Source organism: Onychostoma macrolepis, chromosome 02 (assembly GCF_012432095.1).
Source record: "Onychostoma macrolepis isolate SWU-2019 chromosome 02, ASM1243209v1, whole genome shotgun sequence".
Classification (NCBI taxonomy): Eukaryota; Metazoa; Chordata; class Actinopteri; order Cypriniformes; family Cyprinidae; genus Onychostoma; species Onychostoma macrolepis.
The window spans coordinates 13,380,889-13,401,346 of NC_081156.1; the positions used below are offsets into that span (position 1 = coordinate 13,380,889).

Below are 20,458 nucleotides of genomic sequence, written 5' to 3' on the forward strand. Positions count from 1 at the left end.
TGAAATGAAAGCCGCTGCTTCTTGGGAATGACTCCACTTTGCATATCCACGCATCTCTGCCTTCTGATCACAAACTGCTGCCGATTACATTGAGTCGCTATTGTTACATCACAATCTTTAGGTGGCCTGTAGTCTTCTACTCTTCTATCATCTTCTCAATAGGGAATAGTACTTTTACTTGCACCCCCTGTTGGATAGGAGGTTGACTACTTCACGAGACATAAAGGAACTGCAGAGAAGAACTTCCCTGACTGGTCCAAAGCTCAGTCCACCACATCATGGGTGGTCTAGTGTGTTTCTCAGACCATGTGGCTGTGCAACTGAAGCAATAAGTGTCTCCTTCTATGCTACAGTGGACTAACGTCCCATCTCTTTCCAGTCACGGTCCACTCTTCTTCGACACAGAGCACAGTTCATTCATATTTGTGATGCCACTGAAAGCATTTGCTGGTGAATTCTGGACTGGGTGGCTGGATTGGTCCTCTCACAGAAGCGTGCAAGTGCCCGATTTCTTATCATCATCTAAACCACCCGCTGATTCTTTCCGGTTGGGGTCATTGAGCTCGTCAAAGAGTCCAGTCTCAATCATCTCCGTTTGCCAGACAATGGACACGGCACCTGTGCTAAACTCCTTGAAGAATTTTTCATCCTTTGCGTCAAACTCAATTCCCTTGATTTCAGAGAACTCAGCAATGTCACCTGTATCCTTTGCGTAGACAACGTTGGGTTTGGGCACCCAGGGTGGATCGATAAGGCCGGCCTCCAAACGAGCAAAGTTGATGGACTTGAACCACTCATGCTTCCTGGGATCATCTCCCCTGTGAAAATAGTACAAGTAACAATTATACACTTTGGTCATTTGGGAAAAAGGAGTTTAACACATTTCACAATATTGCCATTTTCTGGTTCAAGAAAACCAAGGCTTTTGGTCATTATTACATTTGGCCCAAAAGAAGAGATATAGGTTGACCATATAGGATTTTAGACCTAGAAAATCATACCTTTGACCTGTAGGACACTATTGAAGAATATTGTGGTAAAGGCTTTCAAACAGGTTAGGGTCCACATATCCTGCTTTAACACCTCCGATCACACTGAAGGATCAGAAGGTTAAGAGGGATAGAAGGACTTACTTGCAGCCAAGACGTTCATCAATCTTCTTCTTGAGGAACTGCTTGATGATGTCTATGGTGGGGGCATCAAAATTCTTGTGCTCAAACTTAGGTTCCTCGTTAATGATGCGCCTCTGTACCTCCTCCTTCTCCACCTTCTCCTTCTTGGCTTCAGGACCTTTGAACGGGGTGTAGCCAGCTACCATTTCATAGATACTGCAACCAAGAGCCCACCAATCCACTGATGTCCTGTATGGGGTTTCAGTGAGGATTTCAGGTGCCATATATGCACCTGTTCCAGCCTGTGAAAAGAGAACCAAAGGGTTTGAGGGACATTTCCCGTAGGAATCGGTTTAAATAAGATGCAAAACTGCCCCTTTGCATGAAACTGCCGTGGTTTGAGGAGCATATCTGTTTGTCAGAGGAGTTTATTAAGGTAACAGCATTGTAGTAGTAGAGCATTTTACGTAAGTATTACCCTATCTATTGCCTGTACCTCATTTCCTCTCTTTGCCAGAAAGAAGAAGCTTAATTGTAATCCTCTACTACCTGTCAGGAGTCATGTGCCGATCCACTGTGATGAAGTGGACAGTCTGGTTATATAAAGACATCCATTCTTAGGCTCAAATGCACATGTGCACCTTTGTGTGCAAAGTTATGCTTTCACTATATGGCTAATCTAACAGACCATTATGGGTGTTTAAAAATCCATTTATGAGATTTAAGGTGTGATAATGGTTACAACACCACAATCATGTCGAATAACTAAGATGTTCCAGACAAAAGCATTGTTTTTTTGGCTAAATATTCTATCCTTAAGCAAGAAATTTGCTGGCAGTTTATACTTCAAGAGGAAAACTCTCCAGAAATGCAGAGAACTAAGATATAGTAATCAACAGGGTTATGCTCAGTCAAGCTAAAATGTAGTGGTTACATGGGAAAAGATGCACGGTTATTGTGCCAGACTAACATAATTAGATTACCTAAGATAGAATGACCTAGACCTTCAGACCACTGAAGCTATAATTTGTGCATATAGTGTAGTTACATAAATCAAACTGCTGGGTCGTGGCTTTAAAGTTGTAATATCAAGGCTTCAAGAACAGTCGATAAAGTGTTCAAGAAAGACAAGAAAATGGCAGTGATAAACACAAAGCCTTTAAACATGTAAAATTCATGCGACAAATCTAAAATGTAGCGCGTCCCCAGCCTTTGGCTATCTGATCAGAGACAGATTTGTGTAATTCTGCCTAAGAGGATCAGGAGTGTAAAGCCAACCAAACCCCCGGTGGTTCAGCTTGGGCTTCAACCCTGCATTGAGGACTCAAGAAGGGCACAGGATAATAAGCTTAGGGTCACTGCATGAAAGTTGTTTCATTTTGACATCTGACAATATATCAAAGATGAAAAAGTCATGAGGCGCAACACTGAGTATGCAACCTCCTTTTTTTTCCCACCAGAGCTTAAGAAATATGCTAAGAAAATATGAATACCAAACAAAAACAATGAAAAGTTGAGGGACAACACAATGAAGGTAGTATATTCCCTCTGTTATATGTACAATGTATCTTTACAAATGTCATTTGTCATTACAAATTTAGCTTCTAACACTTTAAACCATTTAGTTAGATGACTAAAACACCTTCTGGGAATAAGTTAAAGGTTCAATTAACCTAATTTGTGTTGTGCTGAAATATTAAGCACTTTGAAATCTGTAATGAGCCTTTAACATATGACTGAGTAATTTAATTGGTCATTTTTGTTACCTATGGCATAATTCCTTGAACGAGCTTTCAATTTACCTCTGTAAAGCTTCCTAGTTGCTAATAGTGTACTGTCATTTTACTATCAATAACGCTGCAATACATTAATAAACTTCACAATAGCTATAGATTTCATGCTATTTTGTATAACACTCTTGGGTAAAGGTGAAGCACTTGTGGGCCCTCTGAATGAAGTAACCTTATCTTATCTACAGCAGAGTTTTAATGCAGAGCATATTATGAAATGAATAATGATATAATTGAATGAAAATAAATATAATTTAATGAAGAATCCTCCTAGTCACAATTATCTGTGGCCTATATCAATGCAAAAGCTTAAAGAGGCAATGAGTCAAGGGTGCAGGTAAGGACACTGCATGGAGAAGTGATACAAGGATCAGTTAGCTGCAGTCTTTGGGTCTGTTCACTGGTGTAGCTGTACTCAGGTTGATGAAGATCACCAGGAATTATATAACAGGCAAAGAATACCACGCTAACACGGCCGTAATCCCGATTTACTGTGTAAAAGACGAACAATCTAAGGTCCCTAACAGTGTTACTGAAAATCTCTAAAGTCCTGGCGACACACAAGGACTGCTAAACTTAAAGTAAACAAAGACTTTAACTAGACCAGTGATCTCAAACTGTGTTCTGAGGACCACTGTCTGTGATGGAATCAAAAAGCAGAAAAGTCTGTTAATTAATTGAGTATTCAATTTGCTGATTGTGTTCAATTTATGATGTGAAGTGTTTCTGTTTTCTCACAGTGATGTAGCTCAAAGGTATGTGTCAGTGTGCGGCCCAATTTAGCTAAGGAATAGTTCATTAATGTTTATTTTTACACTAGTCCAATCTAGTTTCAATAATAATATATAGCATAATTATGGATTGGTGTTGAATAAAATCCCCAAATAACATATGGAGTATTAGGCAGTCTGTAATTTAGATTTTACTGTTGAAGTAGTTTGAGAATGGCTCTCCATGCTATTTATCTCTATTGTTAGCCTTTAACGGTACTGATCACAGCATAGATGTGATTAACTCACCTTTTGGGTGATGGTCTTTCCAACGGGAATCTCCACAGCGAGACCAAGATCTGAAAGACGGCACTGGCCCTGGCTATCTAAGAGCACGTTCTCTGGCTTCATGTCACGGTACACAATGTCCATGTTATGCAGGTGGAGCATCCCGGTTGTAATCTGAGCTGTATAATAGATGATCCGTTCCATTTCGATACCCTTCTCACCAATGTTATAGATGTGATACTTGAGGTCACCTCCATTCATCAAGCTCATGACCAGACAGAGATGGGTCTTGGTGTCGTAAGCATAGCCCAGGCTGACAATGAACAGGCTGTTGACCTTCTCCAAGATCTTCTTCTCTAGCAGGGCCATTTTCTCACCATGTTTCTTCTTGAGGCGCTTCTTGCAGAGCTTCTTGCAGGCATACATCTGGCCGGTGTTCTTAACCTGCACTGCACACACCTGGAAGTGTATATGATTGACATTGTTAGGTTTGAGAGACTACTCTATCACATCATGATATCTTTGATTTAAGACATGTACTTGGAATTTTTAGCACCTCCAATTTAAAATATATGCTAATAGATTGCACTTCGCGAAAAGAACCTACCTCTCCGAATCCGCCCTTTCCAAGTGTCCTGAATTCATAAAAGTACTTGTCAGTGATTGGCTGTTTCTCGTACTCTTTCCACTGCAAAAACTTGTCAAAGAATTCGCTTGTCTGGTAATCTGTAAACGGCTTGCCTTTTAGGAACTCTTTGGTGGCCTCCTTCACCTGTCCCATCACCTCCTCGAAATCTTTGTCAGTAACCGCTTTGCACTTGGTTGCTACATCTCCAGTCAGGAAGGTGAGGGAGCTCTTGGAGCCATCTTTGCAGAACTTATTGATGATATTCGTACGGGCCTTGTCTTTGGCCGCGGCCTCTGACAATTCCCAGTCGTTCAGATCATCCAGAAATTCTGCAGCAGCTTTGCACTCTGGCCCCGCTTGATCCAGGTACTGGCGAAAAAACCTCTTTCCAATAGGCTGCTTTTCACAGAGGGAATCAAAGTCCTTGTCCAGAGTCGACCTGAGAGCCGCACATTGTTCTGGCTTGGGTAGAGAGAGACTTCGACGACGTTTCTTCATTTCCTTGTCATCACCCCCTTGGGCTTTTAGGTAGGCCGTGTTGGCCACCAAGTTATCGAGTCCCCCCATGTCACACATTGTGGCGGCTGTGTCAGGTTAGTCGCCCCAGAGAAATGGAAAGCTCCGGAAGCTCTGCGGTATCAGGCTAGAAGATGCTACTGCCAGTGCGTTTGTGTGCGACTCGCTTCGAAGCCAAGGCGCGAATGAGCCACTAAGACACACGCACCTGCAGACCAAGACACACTGACAACCCAGTAATTACTCATTTAGAATTAAATACCTGCAAGGGATTTTCACTTAAGTATATTTGTGTGGTCTATACTCAGCTACTATTCAAGGAAAGGAACTTATAAGAGGGTTCTCCTACTAAGAAGCTTTAGGGCTGACTATATTTAGGCAGATGCAGAGCGCTAGTAAACGGATGGCCATCAGGCTCTGTTGTCTAAACATAAATGGTGATACGATGAGAGGAGCAAAAATGTGAGAGCTAACAGCTCAGCATGGAGCGTACAAAATGCTGAGGCTAGCAGGATGCACTAAAACTTTCTCCCGTTGTTTATAGGCCAATGGCTAATGTCCTATTGCCACACCAAATACCAAAGAAAGGGACTAATGTCCATCTGTTGGCAAATCATATGATTTTGAATCATTTTACTTACTGATTTGAAATATTAGCAGTTTGCCTATTTTTAATTTAGCATAATCATTTAGTCAGATAAACCTTTTTTAATTTTCAAAACAATTGATTCAGAAGGATCTGCTGTAAGTATCTACTGAGAGTCAAAAACTGTGTCAATATGTTCCTGCCACATGATTTCTGTCTTTACTAGAGTATGTTCACTCAGGGATTCATTCTGAGCTATCACACTTTGCATTATGCTTTGGCATTGCGTGTCAGATAACGGCACAAAATTGTAAGCATGTGGGGTTTTAATCCTACTTTAAAGAGAAAAGCAAGATTTTGTTTATTATTGAGCATGTCATATGATACATGCAGGAATAAAGCTGATAAATAATCAGTACAATATAAACACATTTTATGTAGTAGTGATTTACTCTGAATGCAAGGAATAGGTAATAATCCTGTGCCACAAATTCCGATGAAATATGACATCAAATATGAATCATTATTTGTCCACGGTCTGTCCTGCCGTGGTCTTGTCTACAGTGGTCTTGCCAGGTAAGTTCAGGTTATGGTGTGGCTTTGTTAAAATGACGTTTGTAAGTTGAACCATCTTACCTTCATGAGTTGCACTCTGCTGCACTGGCCTCATTTCTGCAGTGTGCCAATCTCTCTGAGACCTGCTTTAATAAGCATTACCTTTCACATTAATTCCTTCTTTGTACTTTGTGACGAAATACAGAGATCACCTACACTAGCCCAGGTGACCATTTAAAATAGTTTAATTTCACAAACAGTCCTTCACATTATATCTCACACCATTTGTTAGTTTTAAAAAGGTCAGTTTGTAGAGAAAATGAAATCAAGATAAAGTATACACAAAAAAAATGTAGATTATGTAAAAACACAATGAAAATTAGAACAGTCTCATGGATCAAGATGAACCATACATGGTTATAGTTATGCCATATTGACAGGGATTTTGTATGTTGCGATCAGAGGTCATGTAGTAACAGAAATTACACAATTCTTTTAGTATTTGGGAGCGATCTTTGTATCTAAGGCAGTGCGCATCAGTATAAGCTAATTCAGTCCGCTAAAGCTAAGCTAATATGAGTTAATCCATACCAAAAGTGTCTTATGCTTCTAAAACAGAGTGGGAGGAGGGGGTCTCATTCACATACACAGCAACCAGACATTAAAGCTACTCAAGCAAACTTTCTAGGTCATGTCGAATATCAGCCAACTATATGCCATTATTATGAGTTTAGAAGATGTATCTGTGGATTATTTTTCATAGGTTGTTATGATACAATCTGGAATCATTTCTCATTGTATTAGTTTTTGTCTGAAAACCACAGGGAAAATATAGTTGAATAGGTACACAGTATGAAATGCATACTGCAAAAACATAATTGTATGATTACAAAGAAGCATATACATTTGTTTAATTAATAGACATGTATATATTTGTACCCACTGTCAAATGGTAACTCTGCACATATTCACTTTTCTCCTTAGATCGGACACAGCTAGGCAGTCGTCTCTGTCCTTCATGGCAGTATCGCCTTGTCTCACCTGGAGATCACCTCCTCTTACAAGAGAGGATTAAAGAGGTGGTGGAGGGAGAGAACAGACTAACAATCCCCCATCTGCTTTTAACCCAGAGACACAAAGTACTGAGCAGATCAGCGGGTCACTCGCACAAATGGCAAAATACAACAGGAACAGTTTTGTTCAACATTGTACTTATACTATATCTATGACAATGTTTATTTTCACTACAAAATATATCAAACATAGCACATTTACAGTGTCCACTGCTTGTAAGTGTCTTAACAGGTTAATTCGATATATTATTAATAAAGATATTATTGTGCATGTCTGTTTTTTTTTTTTTTACATTTTTTTTTATTATTATGTTATACCTTTAACATATTGGTTCAGAGTTTTCAGTTTAATGTTTGTGGAGGTTATAGACTCAAAGGGGTTCTTTTGAAATATACTTTGTTTCAGCATTTCCTGTAAATGTCAAGTGGAATGTCGTGTAAGTAAATCCAGTAAAACATCAGCCAAACATCTGCTCAGTTAAACTGACTGGCTTTAAGGAATTATCCAGACACTGTACAAAAGAGATTTATATTACAAAAAATGTTTTAAGAGTAAAGAGGTCTAGTACTTCTATTTCATAGTGAAGCTAAAATTTATGTCAGCGGAGGCTGTTGGCTGTGGCTCCACTTTTTCTTATTAGTTAGCTTTAGCTCGCATGCTAAAAGTCAATCGGTCCCAGTGTCTCATCCATCGCGTCATGTCACAAGTCACACTGCCCTCCAGTGGATAACTGTTATTATGTTATAATCATTATGAGCTGGTAAAAATCATTAAAATTGTGGAAAGAACTTTGACCGAGAAGAAACACATGAACATAAACATCTTCAGACATGGACAGAGATCTGAGCAACAATAACAGCAACATGGCACTGAAGGCCTCTCTGCATAAATTCAATTAACCACGAAGAGTCATTTTAGAGAGAATATAGCTAAATGCCTTCAATATAAATGTGCATGCACTTTTATGACGTTTTGCATGTTTGTAAAATCATAACTTTTCAAACTAACAAAAATATCCCATGTCAAAAATTTTCATGCTATTGACATTGCACATGTTGGTTTCAGATTATGTTCCTTGCCAGAATTTTATTTTATTTATTTGTGAATTCTGAATGTTATATTTCTGTGTTGTGTAAACTTAGTGAACAAAATACAACATCTGGCATACATTGAAACAAGAATATAATCATAATAATAATAATTTGAATGTGATGTTTGTCTCATTTTTATCGGAGCAAGTTGTTGTTGCAATATGTTTGCCCAAAACAATTTTTGTTATTTTTATTTCCCATTTTTCCTCTCTTATAATTTGCTTCATGCTTCATAATTGTTTAGTGCTGAAATTTTGCTGAAAAGCCTATAATATGCTGTTAGAATAGGCTGCTGTTAGAAGAATACAATAAGAACATTATCGTTTTATAGGAAGTTTCTCAGAGTAGGATAACATATCTTTCTTGATTTGTGTTCCTCTGCATAATATTCAGTTATTCTGTTCCTCTGAATTGGATCTCATCAAACCCTGGGGGAAGTGACTTTGGTACGACCTATATAGGATACTGCACACTGGAAGTATTTAATTATCTGTTTGTTTTAGAACACATTCATTTGCAATATTTTGCTTTTATGCCAGATTAGGAGTCCACCTTTATTCTGTAAGTGATATCAGCCATTGCAGAATTTACAGACATTCCCATAGGAAAAATGTATTTCTTTTCAGGAGACTTAGATGAGATTCTCATATATCTCTCATTTTAGTATAAACAGCATTTCAGATGTTTCTCCTAAAATTCCTTAGGAGGAATAGAAGTAGACACAAATGAGACATGAGAAATATTTGAGAACTAAAGAGTCAAAACTGAGAATGTGGTGCAAAAATACATAGAATATCTCGTCTCGCTGCAATCTCTATCAAGACTCCATTATAAACACACATTATGCTCAGATATTTCTCCTACACTAAAGACTTGAGAGCTCTTACATTTGTCTTCTTTAAATTTCAGAAGTGATCTCAATAACTTTACAAAGTGTGCACCAAGTCAAATGCCTCAATATGAGCTCAAACATTTCTACCATATAATATGTATTAATTATCAAATTAGTCAATTAATAATCAAGACTGAGTCATAAGTCATTTATGTGCCTCCAGGGTTGCATTTTCTGTAAATCAGTTTTGATTAAGGCATCCGGTACATTACTATTTCCAACCAATTATGTGCCTAAGTCCATAAACATTGTCCAATAAAAAAATAACATAATCCTTATTTCTGCATAATTTCTCTCTCAATATAGCCTTTAACTCTGAATTTATTATTTGCCCACTTTATTTAGTGCCTTTCAAGTACTTTATTTCATGCACACTTTGTAAAGTTGTTTTTGTAAAGATTTTTCTTTCCTATATGGGTTGCCACTAAGCCATTTTACATATAGTGCAGAAGTAACACAATCAGTTTAAGTTTAAGTGCGTTGAAGCTCTCTGCCTTCTCCAGAGATGAAAAGCTTGACCAGTGTTTACTATATATTATAAATATATATTTACACTTCAAGCACTTGGTTTAAAACATTATTATGTTTTAAACATTAGCGCTCTTGTTTGAAGCTAACATTGTCAGTGCTTGAAATATGAGATGCCATGTTTGAAGAAAACAAAAACAAATCTAAGTACATATCACTTGTGAACATTTCTATTAGTCTTTGAAATGTGTTAAAATTATTTAGTTGTGTATTTAGGACATTAAAGCCAGCTATGAAATTTGCAAAACCAAGCGTAATTTTCTTCCCCAAATAAATCGGCCTATTTGGGGTTTTTTTTGATGACCACTGACCAGAAAGGCACCTTTAGTGTCAATAAGGGAAATTAATCCAGCCTAGAGGTTACTTACATGATTAGAAGATGCAGGCATTGATTTCTTCACTGATGCTGCTGAGTATCAGGTCTGGTTTCGTTAAACACATTTATTTCTCTAAATTGAAGTTTTTAAATGCATAATCAATTACTGTTGTCACGAATCAGGTTCGTGGCCTTCCGTCCAACTGAGAGGTCGCCTCTCCATCATATGGACTCTTCTTCTTCTTGAAATTTATTGGCAGTTGACAAACAACAAAATGGTGTATTTCCGCCACCAATTGGTATGGAGTGTGGATCAAAATGACTTGCTGCCTACCCCCTTTTTTTTTTTTAATATTCTGTCCCACAAATTTGTTATTTTAAGGTACTGAAATATAAAACTACAGCATTCATTTTCATATTGACTCTCACACCACACAGACTGTTACATGTCAATCTGGACTACAGTTCCCATCATCCATTGCACTGATTACACACAGCTGAATGCACTGATTACACACACACACACAGCTGAATCCAATCAGACACGCTTTATAAGCCTTGGACTTCCTCTTTCAGATTGCTGAGTATTGTTTAGCATTTATCACTCTTCTAGCGATAGCTACTTTATGGAGCCAGTGTCTAGTCTAGTCTAGTCTAGTCTAGTCTAGTCTAGTCTAGTCTAGTCTAGTCTAGTCTAGTCTAGCCTTGCCTGTGTATTTTGGATTGCCCTATCTTGCCGTTTGGACTCTATTCGCCCCTGTCTGGACTATTGTTTGTGTTTACTGATTACCCCTTTTGTCAAGCTCTCTGGATATCATTTGCTGATCGAAGACCCATGCTTGACCTAGGATCACTCTTTGTCTTGCCTGTGTTGCACCTGTTTGCCATTGTCTGAACCGTGCCTGCTTTATAACCACGTCTCTGAATAAAAGCCTTGCAAATGGATCCACACGTCTCACGTCTCGTTCGCTCCGAAACAGCTGTCACAGTGATCGTGATATCTCATTAGTTATTTCTGTGTAATCCCAATGTATTTTATCTTAAATGTGATGTGTTTTATTCACTTTGAATAAAAGCCCATGCTAAATAAGGAATAATGTGTTTATAAATATTGTTCCATTTTCCAGTTACAAATTATTATAATTACGTGTTTATTTTTATAATCATTAATTAGAATTTGATGAAGCAACAACAAATGTTTTAATGTATTTTTCATTATATGAAAATAACTGATTATATTCATACACTGGCTTCCCATCACCTATCATGTTTCCCAGGTGGACTGCATTTGAGCCATGAACTGCTAATGCTGTTCTATTAATGGCTACAAAGCTTAGTCCGATGTGATGCACCTGGTGTTAAATATGAAGGGAAGCATGGTGAGGAATAGATACACACACTTAAAGAGTAAGCACACACAGGTGCTTTTGTTTTGTTTCTGGGTCAAGTCACCCCTTCTGGAGATGAAACAGTCAACTATGGATCAGTTACAGACAAGAGCATTTAGAGCATCTGTACTAATCATTCAACCTGAAACCACACACCTGTACAGGTGTGAAACATTCACAATATGACTCCAGTCCATCAATTAACATCTTGTGAAGTGGAAAGCTGTGTGTTTGTCATAAACAAGTCCATCATTAAGACGCTTTAAACTTCAAACTGTTGCTTCTGGTTAAAATATGTCCTCTGTTCATAATATTGCTTTCTCCAGTGACATCTCATGTGAATCGGGAGAGACACAGGCACGGATCAAGCACTGTTTACAAGTTATAACAGTCCAAAACAAATATGTTGATGGATTTGGATGTGAATGGACAGAGGTTGGTCTTTTTCACTGGAGGAAGTGTTATTATGGATTATGGAGTATTGCATTTTGGCCAGAAATGACTGGTATAAAGTAAAAAAATAAGAAAAAAAATCTTGATGGATTTGTTTATTACAAAAATGCGGCTTTTTGCTTCATAAGATGTTAATTGGTGAACATGGAGTTGTGTGGAATACTTGTGAAGATTTTATCAGCTATTTGGACTCTCATTCTGACGGCACCCATTCATCCATTGGGTTTTTTGGGTGAACTATTCCTTTAATGATGCATCCTGTAATAGACCTATAATGTAAAAAAGAGGTGTTTGTACAAATTGTCAGTTTGGCATGTTCAGCTGAGACAAATATAAACAATGACACTTGATAATGATAATTAACACCTACAAAACCTATTGCTAAAACTCATATCACATGCATAGTCACAATGCCTATGAGTTATTATGGCCACATTGTTTTAAAATCTTGTTCATGGCAAAGTCTTTGTGGCTCTATGACAGTTCTCGCTAATCAAATATCAAAGTTTACACTGTGCAAAGGTTGAAGGGTTTGTGGTTATAAAGTTTTACAAATAAGGTTAGATCAGAGAGAACATTTAAAATACAAAATACTGCAGAACATTTCTTCATCTGACATCAGTCACAATCATGTAACCCTGCACTTAAATGTGCCATATAGAATGGAAAACTGTATTTACCTTGGCATAGCTGAATAATAAGAGTTCTGTACATGGAAATGACATACCGTGAGCCTCAAACACCATTGTTTCCTCCTCCTTATGTAGGCTAAATCTCGTGAATAAAAAAAGACCACTGAAAAATAGGCAAATCAGAACATAACACCGACTGTGACGTAACAGTCAGGATCACTAATAGTTATGCCCCCAACATTTGCATGTTCTAGGCCAGCCGCCAGCCGAACCATCAGAAGTTCTGCAGGTATTGTGAAGAAACAAGCGAGGACAACAGCGAAAATGGCAGATAATGGAAATAAATATTATGTTCCAGGCTGTGCAGGGGATGTGAAGTGCAGGGATGGGTTGGTGTCTGTATTCAGAAAGGCACAGAAAGCAAATAACGTGTTCTAATAAAATAACACAAGCCACTAAAGGGACATGGTTAGCTTGCTAACAGTAGCCTGTTACATTGCATTACATAAGATTTCACTTACCACATAAACAGAGTAAGGAGAGATGACTGAGGATGATGGCGAATAATTTACAGATCCTGAACACCACTGACAAGCATCTGATCTTGTAAAATGTGGTAAGTAGCCTACTGCTGCTCCATAGTATAAACAGAGTTTGTGCAATTGCGAATCTCGAAAATGAAAGTAAAAAGCGATCTTGCATTTGAAAGCAGTTTCAGTGCCCCGCATATTAATAGTGGCTCCCTGATGCCCACATTTTATATACAGAATAATTACACGACGATATAATCTTGCGAGAGAAAGTATTGAAATATATATATACCTCCCTGTGTTCCCTTCCTGCTGTGAGCTACTAAAATGAGCTGCACTGTGAAACAGCCAATCAGAACAGAGCCACACTGTGAAACAGCCAATCAAAGCAGAGCTCAACATTATTATTCATGACCCTTCCAAATAAGCCAATAACAGACCATTTCATTCTAGGAAGAAATCCTAGGGTTGTAAATGCACATGTAAAACCGTTTCTGGAGAATTTTTGCCCTTACCTAAGCCACTTCTATGTAGATATCAGAGAACAATTTATAATCAATGCATTTTATGGCACCTTTAAAATGCAGCACATGTAATACTATTAAATAGGGCTCATACAACTTAAATACAATATACAATAAATCAAACACCGTGATCAAAAGAATGTCAAGCTGTCACAAATAATGTTTAAGTGCAAGTTCAAAACAGAATAAAGCTGAAAACAGTATTGTTTAATGTTAAGATTTATACTCTGTGACAGAAATTAGATCTGAATGCAGCCATTCTCTGGAACTGGAATACAGCAAGAGAACTGAATTGTGATTGAATCAATGTGTTGTTTACTTTCAATGACAAAGCGAACAGGACAAGGGAGATAATGGAAAAGTCAAAACACTTATTAATACACAATACACACAATACTGAAACGGGAGGATTACAGATGCAAAGGTAAATAGGTCCACCTTGAATGCTGCTGTTTTTATGTACATAAAAAAAAACAAATACAAAAAACTACAGAACAGCGTCCAGTTCTAATAGTTCTGTGTCCATTATTCAATTAGACACAATTAGGCACAGGCTGTTTAGGCCATTAGTTTTGTCTGAATGTCTTTATATTAGAGACATCTTGTCATGTTATGCAAAGTGTTAAACAACAGAATAAACTGGAATAAACAACAAAAGACATAAACATGCCCATAATGACTACAAAATAATTACATAAAATTATATCACTTAGAACCATTATGCATAATTTAGAATACACTATATAAAACATCATAACATCAAAACATGCATTAACACTTTACAATAAACAACAGACATTTTATTTACAGTTATTTTTATTTATTTAACCATAACTTCTGTTTATTATGAACAAACATAAACGAACAATGGTAATATATAATATCAGCTTACTGTAAATATATAGTACCATTGTTAGTACCCTGGTATTACACCACAGAGAACCTTCAAAATAAAAATAAAAATTTGAATGAAAATATTTTCTGAAATGTATATCAAATATAAACACAGAGATAGAGAATCAAACTCCAGTTTTTAAAGCTTATGTATACTAGCTTAGCAGCGTCCTGTTCAAACACAATTGTGCAACACAATATGCAAACCTTCAGCATTATTATCGTTAACATTTTCACCAACTAACAGAAATGAGCTGTGAAGTTCTGAAACGACTAGCAGTTTAAGATCTTTGTATGTAGTATGATCTAGCAGTATGATTTAAGTGGATTGAACTCCTCGGTGAGGCTGATGTGTGTCAATTACTCTGTAGATGTGCATTTGACAGTACAATGACTGCTAACTTACCTAAAGAGATAGAAGGCTTGTTGGCACCAAAATAGCCTTAAATGAACCAGTCAAAACATTTAGACTCAGATGATTCAGTATATAAAGAGAAACAACATGATTTTACACATAATTTAGATAAAATAATATATTGTGACCAAAACAGATACAATTTAATGCATAAGCACCTAAATTTAGTCATTTAAAGACTTCATAATGAAGGTTTCATATGAATAAAAAACCTTCATAGACAGTGTCAACATGTAAACCACCACTCAAAAGTTAGGGGTCAATATGATTTTTAAAAATGTTTTTGCTCAGAAAAAAACTTTTTGCGTCTGAAAGCTGACTTGCTGCCTCGCTGCCTTGTGAGGCAATGATTTTGCAGGCAGCGTTTTTGCACGAAGGCACATCATGAAACTGATTTCGGACAGGCTTCTGAGGTAGCGCAACGGTTCAATGATCTACAACAAATTACAATGAGTTTTGGTGATGACTAAATGAATATTTAATTACTATAATTCTGATTTCTCGCTAGAAATAACATCAAAAGTGCAAAAAGTTAGACAGAAATATACATTTACAAGCTGACCACCAAATGCAACTTTCAGATGCCATCTTTATTTTTTTAGCTCAACCATCACGGAATGGAACGCACAGGATTGTGGGATATCAAAGGCAGTGAAGGATACATCTATGCTGCCAAAATTCGATCAGAAGAAGGTACCTCTGGAGACAGGAAGTAAAGCAGAATTTGGATTCGTACGTGCTTTGATGCCTTCCCGCTTTGGAATGCTGCCTCCAAAGGCAGCATTTTAGAGATTTCGAACGCAGCCATATTCTTTTGTAACAGTAATTATTTACTGTCACTTTTTGATAAATTTTTACATGAGCCCAAACTTTTGATGTTGTTTAGATAGAAAAAGGTAAACTCAGTTTTGTCTTTTGTTGACCTCCCTATTCCGTGTTTTAAATAAAGAGGCCACTGTCTATTTGTTAACACTGTTGAGACACTGCTGTCCATCTCGTCCCACTTGTTTCTAATTTATACGGTTAACTCGGCGAAGTCTGACCCCTCAATCTCACCCTCGTGCTCTGTGGTAATGGCAGATGGGGTGCTGGTGGCCATACAGGTGGAGGCGTTAGTCTCTATACTGGCGGCAGTCTCCGCACTGGTGACTGTCCCAGTGCTGGTGCTCTCTATGCTCCCAATGTGACCACAGCTGCCACAGTTTCCCCAGACGCATGGCAGAAATTGTGGCATATACTTGTAGAGCTCTTTGCAGCGTAGGCCGAACACCACGGGGCTCAGGGACTGCGCAAAACTGAAGAGGATAAAAATCGACACTGCTACGGGGAGCGCCTCCTGATGCCGGGAGATGATGATGAGAGAGGGAAGAATGTGGAGGCTCATCTGAAGGCTGTGGATGAGAATGGTGCGGCGGCCTTTACTGTTGGATTGTGTGAAATGGCCAGCACGTCTGCCTTCCAGGTAAATCGCCACGTAGCTTATGATAATAAGCACCACCAGCAATAACAGCAATGCTAAAGCGCTGGCGATGCATGCGGTGCCCTCCAAAGCAGTGGAGCACTCGGTGTCCAGTCCAACCACGTAGTCCCACGGAAAGCGTACACAGGCTAGGACGGTAAACACTACGGGGTTGAGCAGGGCGAGAATGCAAGCCACCAATGCGACCCAGCGGTACAAGCACTGGACCAAAATGGGGTAGCGGAGTGGCATGCAAATGGACAGACAAGTGCTGACAGACATCAGTGTGAGGGTGATCATCAAACCTCGTGCCATCACCACCTGCAGGTCGAAGAGGATCCAACATGTGATTCGAGAGATTGGCCAACGTAGCCTGCGAAGAGTGTGTACAACTGCGCCCATAATGTTGAAGCCTGTCACACAAATGCAGTGCTGACACAATAAGATGTAGCGAGGGTTCTGACGCAGCTCCTGGTTGTTACGCACTGTCGCTATGATGAGGCAGGTAAAGAGACCAGTGACAATGAATGCTCCAAAGTGGACAAATGCTTTTATGGTCTCCAAAAGCCTATTGGTGTCAGCTTGATTGGAGCTGGTCACTTGAGAAAATGAAAAAATCAGAAACAACGATATGAGATTGAGAATAGAGAGTCACAAAAAATTATTGAGTTACATAATAGAAATCAAATCTGACAATTTTTACAGCACTAATGAATCTACACGAGCAGATGATCATGTTATTTTCAAGAAAACACTAGAAATCTGACCAATACAACTTTTTGGACAACATTTTACAGTTAAGTGTGAGAAAACTAGAAATCCACTCACCTGTTTGAAGCACAAAAGCCAAATCCATCAGATCACTGGTGTTGGTCATTTTTGATCTGTCACTTGTTACAGGAGCTTGATTAATAAATTGTTCAATCTCAGAATCACCTTCTTCCTCAGCTTGTTTAGAGCCAAAATGAACAACTTTGCCTTTCAGTATCCTTCCCTGTGATCTTTGTCATGCTTATTCACAGATGCAGATAATCCGAGTGATTCTCACCTGCAGCCAGAGGTCTATTCACAGCATCTCAGGTTCCCAACATCCCCCCACGCATGGTCTTTTCCTGTGTTGTGACACAATGCCACGCAACAGTAATATACTGAGCGTATGAGGGGTGTGTTTTAACAACATGCTCATAAATAACTCTTTAAAACGTTATTTCAAATTATCAAGGAGAGCTGAGGTGATAAATTGGCACTTCTCCAATGGCTGAGAATATTTGAGATACGATTGGTGTTGACAGGTTTAATGACTGCTAAAGCTAATTCTGGATTGCCATGGTTATCTGGTTATGGTTCAAAGGAATCCAGCAACAGATGAGCTGTGAAATAATTAATTGGATTTTTTTTTTGGAAACTTGGCTAAATAGTTCTTTTTATTCCAGTGTTTTTACTAATAATTGAAATATTTGAATATACTGTAGAATATATTATTGAAATGTGCTATTTATTTTAATGAACAAAACAGGACTGTTTTTGCAACAACATTTTCTACATTTTAGGTTTCTATTCACAAAAATTGGCATCCGACAGGAACTGTTGGAACTGTGGAAGTTATGTTTGGTAAAGTAGAGAAAACACATGCTGGCATAATCTCAGTCTTTGGATATGTATTATAATAACCTCAAAGACTGCAATGATTATGCCAGAAAATGAGCTATTATGAGTTTGTTTTACAATTGTGAAATGCAGCGTAAATATATCTCACCTAAAACTGGTTCTTTGGCTCAAAAACATTTTTGATTTCTGTCTGTCAGTTGTACAACAAAGTCAGTGTGTGCACACTATCTGCAAGAGTGAATCAGACTTAATCAGACTTAAAAAAGGCTTTGCAAAGAGTTTTCAATCGTTTACTCCAAAGGTACTGAAGAGGGACTTGGCTCGTTTTTATCCTCGCAGGGCTGATTCTCCTTCTGCTTCCGGCGACTAATCTGCATCTGCAGCTGCAGCTTGTTGGTGAAGAAAATTGTCCTCCAGCCAACCTCCTCAGCTAAAGCCTCCACTGTTGGTGTCACAGTGTCACAATGCTTCCTCACTGTCTGCTCCCAGAACTCCTCAGAGTTACAAAGCTGGAGAGAAAAACCCCACAACTGAGTTAACAGACAGCGTAGAACCTTTACATGTAACCATTAACACACAGCAACCTCAAAAAGTAATTTAAAAATTGTAATAATGTAAAAAAGTTAACATTTCATGTGAAATGTTTTGCTTGAAAATTTTATTTAAAATAAAAGCCATTTGGATTTGTTCAACGACACTTTTAACAGCAAAGGGATTACAATAGGCCTTACCTCTTTAAACCTACGGCAGGTGCGTGAAACGACTGAAATGTCTTCAAGGTCCAGATGTTCCATGATGTTGAAAAGTAAAGCATTGGGGAGACGGACAATGTAATCATAGTGGCCCTGGCATAAATTTTGGGAGTATTGCAAGATGTGAGGACCAAATACCATGCCCACTTGATCTGGATGAGACAGATCAGATTGTTCATCGAATGAGCCACAGTTTACACACTTCATTTGAAATTTAGCTTAAAAATATGAAGTGTATTACAAGTCTGGAATAGTAAGAAGCACAATAATACTAACACTGACTGAATAACTCACTTTGGAGACGATTGTCTTCTAAAAAGTCTTCATGTGATTCTCTCAGTTGTCCTGGTGGTGTGTTCCTGCAGTCTGATCTCAAAGATATCTTCCACCAGCTCCAAATTACCTGCAGTGAAGGATGTAATTATAATTATGACTGTAATTATGATAAATAATATCTAACAATAAAGATCTGAAAGTTCTTTTTTTCAGGATCTTCAGTAAAATCAAATAGTGTCTCTACGTAAAATATCTCTAACATCTCAACGTTTACATTTCAGTGTGATCATTAAAGCCAGTAAAATCTACAATCCCAGACCTGATGAAGACACACATGCATTAATCTATACCAACCAATTTGGTAACATTTGTGACAATTTAGCATTGCGTTTGGAAGGTCTAACGTTAGAACAGAAGAGATAAACAAACAGCAAACTTTGGTCATGTAGCTGCCGCTAACTTATAATATAAACTCGACAAACCTGAGATTTTGTTATTGCAAAGTGGAAATAGTCCTTCATGGGTGCAGGACCTTGTCCACTGACCTCAAACAGAGTTTCTCCCAGTAAGCTCGCCATTCCCGGATACAGTTGACGCGTTACCAGGACAACAGTCTCCACAGCGTGCGACAGCTCCAGAGGGAATTATTAGCGTGACTGCACACTCATCCTCGACATATTCAGAGATCACATTCTGTCGTTGGCTGGATGCCGCCTGTTCTTATTTATTGTTTGGACGGACGCTTTTCTCTTTATTAGACGAATGGTCGTGTCTTCACGAAAGCTGCGTTAAAGTCTAATGTGTTCGCCCTCCGTCGGGAGCACGGTTTTGGCGTCGCTTATATCAGGCAATGGTCATCTGTCCATCTGAAACATTACACTGTGTTATACATTATGTTCTAGTTAGCTAATGGGTTCTGCTCATCGGTCATAGTTCCTACATACCAACGTTACCTAGATTTGTCATTATAGCAAAGCATATCTGAATACTCAAGACTACATAAATGCAATATTTTGAAGGCTTTGTTTTTTTCTCTTTTCTGCGAAATTCCCTTTTTTTTTTAAGTGTAGATGTGAACAATTAAAATGTGAAAAAATAAAAGGGTTTGAATATATCGAATTTATATTGAATATAATGAATTTGAATTTACGATTCTACTGTTTAAACCATAAAAAAATAACCAGTCATCATTCATCTTTGTTATCAAAAAATAAAATGGATGATTTTATCTGGCAGCTTTTAACAGAATAAGTGTAGAAATCATGCACCTTTGATCATAGGTAAATGCGTTAATTAACATGTTCCATAGAACATTTGATGACTGTTCATGCAAGAACAGAAGGGTTTAAGTAATTGATGAAAAAAAAGAACAGGTGTCACTCAGTCTGTGGGTGTCAATTTGTTTCATTAGCTCCATATGCTTTTTATTTGCTCCAGTAAT

The 20,458-nt window shown here is 38.1% G+C and overlaps 3 protein-coding genes across 4 annotated transcripts; all 3 read right to left on the bottom strand.

Moving 5' to 3' along the window:
- Positions 1–443: 443 nt before the first annotated feature.
- grk7a (G protein-coupled receptor kinase 7a) lies at positions 444–5,104 on the bottom strand. Its single transcript, XM_058759198.1, has 4 exons — positions 4,508–5,104; positions 3,922–4,359; positions 1,134–1,414; positions 444–818 (listed from the first exon to the last, which is right to left on the bottom strand). The coding sequence occupies exons 1-4, from the start codon at positions 5,102–5,104 to the stop codon at positions 485–487; spliced, it is 1,650 nt and encodes a 549-aa protein (XP_058615181.1). The 3' UTR covers positions 444–484.
- An 8,823-nt stretch (positions 5,105–13,927) lies between these two features.
- LOC131529515 (olfactory receptor 2T2) lies at positions 13,928–17,670 on the bottom strand. Its single transcript, XM_058759313.1, has 2 exons — positions 17,210–17,670; positions 13,928–16,980 (listed from the first exon to the last, which is right to left on the bottom strand). The coding sequence occupies exons 1-2, from the start codon at positions 17,256–17,258 to the stop codon at positions 15,938–15,940; spliced, it is 1,092 nt and encodes a 363-aa protein (XP_058615296.1). The 5' UTR covers positions 17,259–17,670; the 3' UTR covers positions 13,928–15,937.
- A 192-nt stretch (positions 17,671–17,862) lies between these two features.
- On the bottom strand, positions 17,863–20,007 carry fbxo36b (F-box protein 36b). 2 transcript variants are annotated; one of them, XM_058759384.1, is made up of 4 exons: positions 19,563–20,007; positions 19,036–19,144; positions 18,721–18,893; positions 17,863–18,498 (listed from the first exon to the last, which is right to left on the bottom strand). In XM_058759384.1, exons 1-4 carry the CDS (start codon positions 19,593–19,595, stop codon positions 18,280–18,282), a joined length of 534 nt encoding a protein of 177 aa, XP_058615367.1. In that variant the 5' UTR covers positions 19,596–20,007; the 3' UTR covers positions 17,863–18,279. The 2 variants fall into 2 exon arrangements, with proteins under 2 accessions (XP_058615367.1, XP_058615359.1); XM_058759376.1 differs by having other exon boundaries at positions 17,864–18,498; positions 19,500–20,007.
- Positions 20,008–20,458: the final 451 nt, after the last annotated feature.

Bases quoted from the DNA above. Each gene is read 5' to 3' on its own strand.
- grk7a (XM_058759198.1), bottom strand. From the start codon at position 5,104: ATGTGTGACATGGGGGGACTCGATAACTTGGTGGCCAACACGGCCTAC. The intron at 4,360-4,507 runs GTAGGTTCTTTT...ATACACTTCCAG, and splicing joins GAAAGGGCGGATTCGGAGAG to GTGTGTGCAGTGCAGGTTAA. The intron at 1,415-3,921 runs GTGAGTTAATCA...CTCTTTTCACAG, and splicing joins GAAAGACCATCACCCAAAAG to GCTGGAACAGGTGCATATAT.
- LOC131529515 (XM_058759313.1), bottom strand. From the start codon at position 17,258: ATGACCAACACCAGTGATCTGATGGATTTGGCTTTTGTGCTTCAAACA. The intron at 16,981-17,209 runs GTGAGTGGATTT...CATTTTCTCAAG, and splicing joins GGCTTTTGTGCTTCAAACAG to TGACCAGCTCCAATCAAGCT.
- fbxo36b (XM_058759376.1), bottom strand. From the start codon at position 19,595: ATGGCGAGCTTACTGGGAGAAACTCTGTTTGAGGTCAGTGGACAAGGT. The intron at 19,145-19,499 runs GTTTGTCGAGTT...CCTTCACTGCAG, and splicing joins TTGCAATAACAAAATCTCAG to GTAATTTGGAGCTGGTGGAA. The intron at 18,894-19,035 runs GTGAGTTATTCA...TGTCTCATCCAG, and splicing joins AGAAGACAATCGTCTCCAAA to ATCAAGTGGGCATGGTATTT.